Source organism: Myotis davidii, unplaced genomic scaffold, assembly GCF_000327345.1.
Source record: "Myotis davidii unplaced genomic scaffold, ASM32734v1 scaffold4785, whole genome shotgun sequence".
In the NCBI taxonomy this organism is placed as follows: domain Eukaryota; kingdom Metazoa; phylum Chordata; class Mammalia; order Chiroptera; family Vespertilionidae; genus Myotis; species Myotis davidii.
The window spans coordinates 13,206-19,604 of record NW_006296081.1 but is presented as its reverse complement, the minus strand read 5'-3'; the positions used below and the strand labels follow the sequence as shown (position 1 = coordinate 19,604).

The 6,399-nt window shown below is 57.4% G+C and overlaps 1 protein-coding gene across 1 annotated transcript; it reads left to right on the top strand.

Annotated features, from left to right (window-relative positions):
• The first annotated feature begins 1,109 nt into the window (after positions 1 to 1,109).
• LOC102761338 (leukocyte immunoglobulin-like receptor subfamily A member 6) lies at positions 1,110 to 5,848 on the top strand. Its single transcript, XM_015568673.1, has 8 exons — positions 1,110 to 1,317; positions 1,437 to 1,472; positions 1,654 to 1,938; positions 2,084 to 2,386; positions 2,600 to 2,896; positions 3,158 to 3,460; positions 5,182 to 5,683; positions 5,763 to 5,848. Exons 1-7 carry the CDS (start codon positions 1,284 to 1,286, stop codon positions 5,307 to 5,309), a joined length of 1,386 nt encoding a protein of 461 aa, XP_015424159.1. The 5' UTR covers positions 1,110 to 1,283; the 3' UTR covers positions 5,310 to 5,683; positions 5,763 to 5,848.
• Positions 5,849 to 6,399: the final 551 nt, after the last annotated feature.

Sequence of the window (6,399 nt, the reverse complement as noted above, 5' to 3'; positions counted from 1 at the left end):
CCAAAACCCCACTGAAGCAAGTCCTGCTCTATAGGAGTGCCTCCTGCACAGCAGCTCCTCCATTATAGTTACAGCTGGTCCTCCCAACCAATTGGCTTGGAGGTCAATTGCTCCTAGTGATGACAATAGCAATCAAGGCTCAGCTACAACAAGATAGTGCACACAGCCAACACATGGGCACACCTAGAGGGCCCAGCTCAGGTAACTGGGGAGGCTGAACCACTGGGTCCTACAGGACACCTACTATGCAAGGCCACCCTACCAATTCAAGGGGACATAGAAGCTCTACATAATACCTAGAAGCAAGCACAGGGAAGAAGCCAAAATGCAGTGACAAAGAAACGTATCCCCAGTGAAAAAAAAGAAGAAATCTCCAGAAAAAGAACTTAATGAAATGGAAGCAAACAAACCACTAGATACAGAGCTCAAAACAATGGTCATAAGGTTGCTCAAGGATCTTGATAAGAACTTCAAGGGCCTCTTGTATTCAGCAAAAAATAATATTAGTAAACAAATAAATCAGTAAATATATGACATAATTAATAAATATTTTATTTAAGTTAAAATCAGAACTCCAACCCAAACCAATGTGCCCTAAAGCTTGAAGGCTGGATCATAGGGTGAGGAGGAAAATTTAACACAGGAAGCAAGGGGCACTGAGGAGGAAAAATGATTCAGAAGTTTGTCCCCAAGAAGCGGTGGTAGATGCTGTGGCTACGAAAAAAAGAGAAGTCCTCGAAGGCAGCTGTGAGAGAAAGAAAGCCACAGTCAGGGCCAGGAGAAGTAACGTGTTTCCTTCCCTTATTTCCCTGCATTTCCCTCTGTGCTCATTGTCACAGTGACATCGCCCTGAGCTGCATAGTAAGAGGGTGAGCTTGTCCTTGCTGATTGAACTCTGCAGGCCACAGGGACCCACATCTTCCTGAAGCGTCTCCAGGGTGCAGGTGGCACTGTCCATGGTGAGGACCTCAGGGAGGTGCTGATGGATGGGCTGAGGAGGAAGGAGACCCCGTGGGGGAGGTTCTGAAAGGGAAGGACGTGCCTTGGGTCACCTCACTTGCAAGGGGTGTCTCGGGAGGCTCTGGGTCTATTTCAGCTTCACCATGTAAACCAGATGCGGGCCTTTGGGTAGTGAATGTTCCCCTTTCTGTGGGGCTGCTGAGGTGAGAGCACCATCACAGGCAGGACCAGCCTCCCAGGGGCCACACCCTGTGTGTCTGACTGTTCAGAGGACACTGTGGCCTCTTACATCTGCACAGCAAGGTGTAAAGAGAGGAGACGCCATGACTCCCACCCTCACGGCCCTGCTCTGCCTCGGTGAGATGGGAGAGGGAGGGGAGCTCTGGTCTGTCAGGACCCCAGGACTCAGGAGGCTCCTGGGGAGAAGGGAGGTGCTCAGGGTTCAGGGCAAATCTCTCACAGAGACTCTCTTCCAGGGCTGAGTGTGGGCCTCAGGACTCCAATGCAGGCAGGTGAGGATCTATACGTGTTCCAGATCCTGCTCCTCACTGGGGACAAGGGCCACCCCCAAGGCAGCTGGGGAAGGACAGTGTTCTAAGCTAACAGACGAGTAACATCTGGGAAGATTCTGGGCTGAGAGCTGGGACTGAGGGTTCGAAATATCTTAGAACACAGCTACTGGTTTCCTTCCAGGACCCCTCCCCAAGCCCACCATCTGGGCTGAACCAGGCCCTGTGATCCCCTGGGGGAGCCCCGTGACCATCTGGTGTGAGGGGAACCCAGAGGCTGAGGAGTACCTTTTGGAGAAAGAGGGAAGCACAGCACCATGGAAAACAGAGAAGCCACTGGAGCCCAGGGACAAGGTGATGTTGTCCATCACCCGCATGACAGAGGGTGATGCTGGTAGATATCGCTGTCAGTATCGCAGCCCTGCTGGCTGGTCAGAGCACAGTGATACCCTGGAGCTGGTGGTGACAGGTGAGAGGACACTCAGGGGTCCCAGCCTCAGGCTCTGCCCTCAGGAGGGGGGTCTGCTCTCAGGGTGTCCCCTTCTCACAGCCCAGCCCTGGGGGACATGAGGGAGGTGTGAGCCCATTTAACATGCTGCCTCCTCCTCTCCTAGGATCCTACAGCAAACCCAGCCTGTCAGCCCTGCCCAGCCCTGTCATGACCTCAGGAGGGAACGTGACCCTCCAGTGTGGCTCAGGACAGCGATTTGGCAGATTCATTCTGACTAAGGAAGGAGATCACAGGCTCTCCTGGGTCCTGCACTCACAGCCACAGCCCAGTGGGCAGTTCCAGGCTCAGTTCCCTGTGGGCCCTGTGACCCCCAGCCACAGGTGGAGGTTCAGATGCTATGGCTGTTCCAAGAACAGACCCTATGTGTGCTCACAGCCCAGTGATGCCCTGGAGATCCTGGTTTCAGGTAAGTCCCGTTATTGTCCATTAATCGATCGACACACCAGACACATATGGGCCTCCTTATGTGAGGGGAGACCCATGTGAGAAGGGTAGGCGTAGGGAGCACAGTGGCTCCCGGACCAGAGACACAGAGAGAGACAGTGAGACCTGGGAGCCAGGCCAGCAGAAGGAGGTTATGGGGAGAGCAGCCCCTGTAATTCATGTCTGGTCTCCCCAGGTGAGTCTGGGAAGCCCTCCCTCCTGAGCCAGCAGGGCCCCATCGTGGCCTCTGGACAGAACCTGACCCTCCAGTGTCGCTCTGATGTCGGCTATGACAGATTCGCTCTGCACAAGGAGGGGGGACGGGACCTCGCCCAGAGCCTTGTCCTGCAGCCCCAGGCTGGGCTCTCTCAGGCCCACTTCCCCCTGGACACTGAGAGCAGCTCCCACGGGGGCAGGTACAGATGCTATGGTGGATACAACCTCTCCTCTGAGTGGTCGGCCCCCAGTGACCCCCTGGACATCCTGGTGGCAGGTGAGGAGCCAGTGGGTTCAGTCAGGGACCCAGACTCTGCACAGGCCCTGCTGGGGCTCTCAGGGGGTGAGGCCAGAATGAAAGTGTAGGACCTCAGGGAGGGAGAGAGACAGAGGGAGAGGGAGGTGGTGGGAGGGGAGAGGGGAGACTCAGAGAAACAGAGACAGACAGACAGGAGGGTGCTCAGAGAGAGGCCTGGTGACTCTCAAGGCAGAACAAGGTGGGCAGGCATCCCTCACCCCCCTGCCTCTCTTTCTCTAGGATGGCTGCCTGACAGACCCTCCCTCTTGGTGCAGCCAGGCCCCAGGGTGGCCTCAGGAGTGAACGTGACCCTGCTGTGTCAGTCACAGAGGCCGAGGGACACGTTCCTTCTGTCCAAGGAGGGGGCAGCCGATCCCCCAATGCGTCTGAGATCAGAGTATGGAGCTCAGCAGTACCAGGCGGAGTTCTCCATGAGCCCTGTGACCTCAGCCCACGGGGGCACCTACAGGTGCTACAGCTCACGCAGCACCTCCCCCTACCTGCTGTCACTCCCCAGTGAGTCCATGGAGCTCCTGGTCTCAGGTGAGGAGCCCCTGACCCTGTCTGCTGAGCTGTCAGCTAAGGGTCCTGTCCTCAGAAGGATAATGGGCTGAAAGGGAGGTGGTGCACTAGGGATGGTCACCCACATGCACCCCTCCCCGTCACCTGAATCCTAAACGTGCCCGGTGGGCAGTGGGAGGGTCTGAGTGGCCACAGGGCAGATGCAGGGGATCTGAGTGAGGTGGGGACTCCAGGGTCAGTCCCAGATTCTCACCCACCTTCTGTCCTCCTTCCCAGGACCCTCTGGGATCCCAGCCCCCCACCCACAGGGCCCATGTCCACAGCTGATGAACCATTGGGTCCCCTCTGCTCAGAGGCAGCTAGACCACCCCCGGGCAGTTCTGAGTCTCTCAGAGGACCTAAGGCCACCCTGACAATTAAGGATACGCTTCTGTCCCGCGGGAGAGGTGGGAGTGGCGGCGGGTGGCAGGGATTCCAGTAAAGATTTGAGGGGGACCACAGGCCTTCACGGGCTCTGAGGGTTCACCCTTCACCCACCACAGAGTCAGGCCTAAGAGGGGGAAGTGAGGCAGGTGACAGGTGGGGTGGTCATGACAGAGGGAGATGCTGGGGCCCAGTCTCAGGGGGGAGAACTGGACTCAACTGGGGAGAAGGCAGCACCAAACCCTCACCCATCCTGATCCTCAGGAGGCTCTGAGGATCGGCCCCCCCTGCCCCATGGAGTCAGGCCCACAGAGGAGTAAATGAGGGTCTCCGTGGGGAGGTGGTAGGTGCCTCCATGGGGAACAGGGGCTGAGCCATGAAGTGGTTTAACCCCTCGAGGGACACTGACTTGGATACCCCTTCCCCTGCCTGGGCCTCATTGTCTCCAGGTGTAAAAGGAGAGAATCCTTGTTCAGAGCTTATATTTCCTGTCGGTTCTGGCCCTGTCCTCCTGGGAGAGGGGCCTCACAGGGAAGCCCCCAGGACGTGATGTTATGGGGCCTGTCCCCTCTGTCTCAGTGACAGTCACACTGCACAGGGAGGGACAGACAGGACAAGGGTCCGGGCACCCAGTCCTACCCCTCAGCTCAGGCTCAGCTCAGAGGAGGGAACAGGGTGGATTAGTCCTGGTTCAGCTCCTGGCTCTGCTGCTCCTGCTGTGGGGCTGGGTGGTCCCTTCTCTCCTCTGAGTGTGGGGTTCCTGTCTGCTCATCCCTGGTCCCATCCTGCTCACAGGCTGCTGGGAGATGAGGTGACATTGGGGCCTCACAGAGCTCAGGAAGGCAGAGCCCCAGCCCAGCCTGACCTTCCCAAGGGGGCATCAGGGCCTGCAGGGTGGAGACCAATGAGGGAGATACTCAGAGTCCAGCCCTCAACCTGCCCCTCCCTGTCCATGCTGTGCTGGGGGTGGTAATGAGGAAGGACCCTCAGTTACCCATGAGACATGGATAGTCCCCTACAGAGGAGCCCAGAGCTCGAAGCTGGTGTCCCTCTTGGGTGGGGGCACCATGAGGACAGCACAGGGAACTCACAGTCCTGGTTTCCAGTCCCAGCCCTGCCCCATCCAGGCTGGGTGACCTGGGGCAGGTGATTAACCTCTCTGAGCCTCAGTGAAGTGGGTGGTGGGGTCAGCAATCCCTGGTGCATGACTGCTGTGAGGTGAGAGGAGATGAGTGACAGACCCCATCATATGCCTTGCACACAGTAGGTGCTCATTAAATGGCATCACTGGCTCATTCATGATGTCACCCATGTCCTAGTTCCCAAATGGAACCTGAACATCCTGATCGGGGTCTCCGTGGCCCTTTTCCTGCTGCTCTCCATCCTCCTGTTTCTCCTCCTCCTCCGACACCGAAGTCAGCGCAAAGGCAGGATGTCAGGTGGGTAAGGGACGGGGTGACCTGGGTCACAGGAGGGGGGCTCAGAGCACCAGCCACAGAAAACCAAATGGATGGAGAAGGTCAGCTGGGAAAAGGATTTCTCCAGAATCTCAAATCGGAAACTGTAGAAAGAAAACACTCAATGTTAGCACACGTGTATGTAATTAAGGTAATCATTCATCACCTTCGATCTTATGAAATATTAAAATTTACACACAAGGTATGTTAAGGTTTCCTCGTTTTCAGTGGAATCTCATGGGGAGGGGGTTCTAACCTCCCAGGGCTGAGACTGTCCCTCTTGTCCAGCCCAGAGAGGGGTTCATGTCCAACCTCCTGCAGGGACCACACACCCAGACGCCAAGGACAGAGGCCTGCAGAGCAGGTAATTCCTGCCCCCAAGTCCCCCAACACCCACATCCTGTGGCCCAGCTCTGCCCCTAACTTTCTGTCTCCTCCCTCAGCTCCAGCCCAGCTGTGGACACCCAGGAGGAGCACCTCTGTGAGAGGAAGAGACAGCTGCCCTGGGGGCGAGGGCACAGGGTTTGGGGGAGATGATGGGGAGGGTTAGGCTGGGAGGATGGGGGTCAGGGGTGAGAAGGACTGAGACCCACACTGTGTGACCTGGCTCTGCACCTCACCCTGGGTTAGTGGCCCATCTGGGAGCAGGCGGGGTCTGCAGCCCTGAGATCTCGGGGACCTGCCAGGAGACATACCCCTGTTCTGCCCCTGCAGATGCTGCCATGAAAGACCCACAGCCTGGGGAGAGCATGGAGCTGGACCCTCGGGTGAGACCCCTGCTCCTGTCCAGGCCACCAAGGACCTTCTGTTGCCCAGTTTAATCCAATGGACCCTTCCCTGTCCCACCTCACCTGGTTCTCAGCAGCGTCCACACTGACCTCCCCTCTGGGCCCCCAGGTCGTCCTGCTGTGACTCACTCCTCCTGGTTTCCTTGTGACCCCATGGCCCCTCCTACATGGCCCCCTTTGCTGGCCCCTCGTCCTCTGTCTGACCTTGTGCAGCCCCAGGTCTCAGGAAGAGGCAGGAATGAGTGACTCACCCACAGGCCCCCAGGATCCCCTTCATTCATTCCCCCAGCAG

What these genes read in the sequence shown, in the direction of transcription:
- LOC102761338 (XM_015568673.1), top strand. Translation starts at nt 1,284, where the DNA reads ATGACTCCCACCCTCACGGCCCTGCTCTGCCTCG. An exon ending in CCTGGAGCTGGTGGTGACAG is followed by an intron (nt 1,939 to 2,083) that starts GTGAGAGGACAC and finishes CTCCTCTCCTAG; the next exon opens with GATCCTACAGCAAACCCAGC. An exon ending in CCTGGAGATCCTGGTTTCAG is followed by an intron (nt 2,387 to 2,599) that starts GTAAGTCCCGTT and finishes TGGTCTCCCCAG; the next exon opens with GTGAGTCTGGGAAGCCCTCC.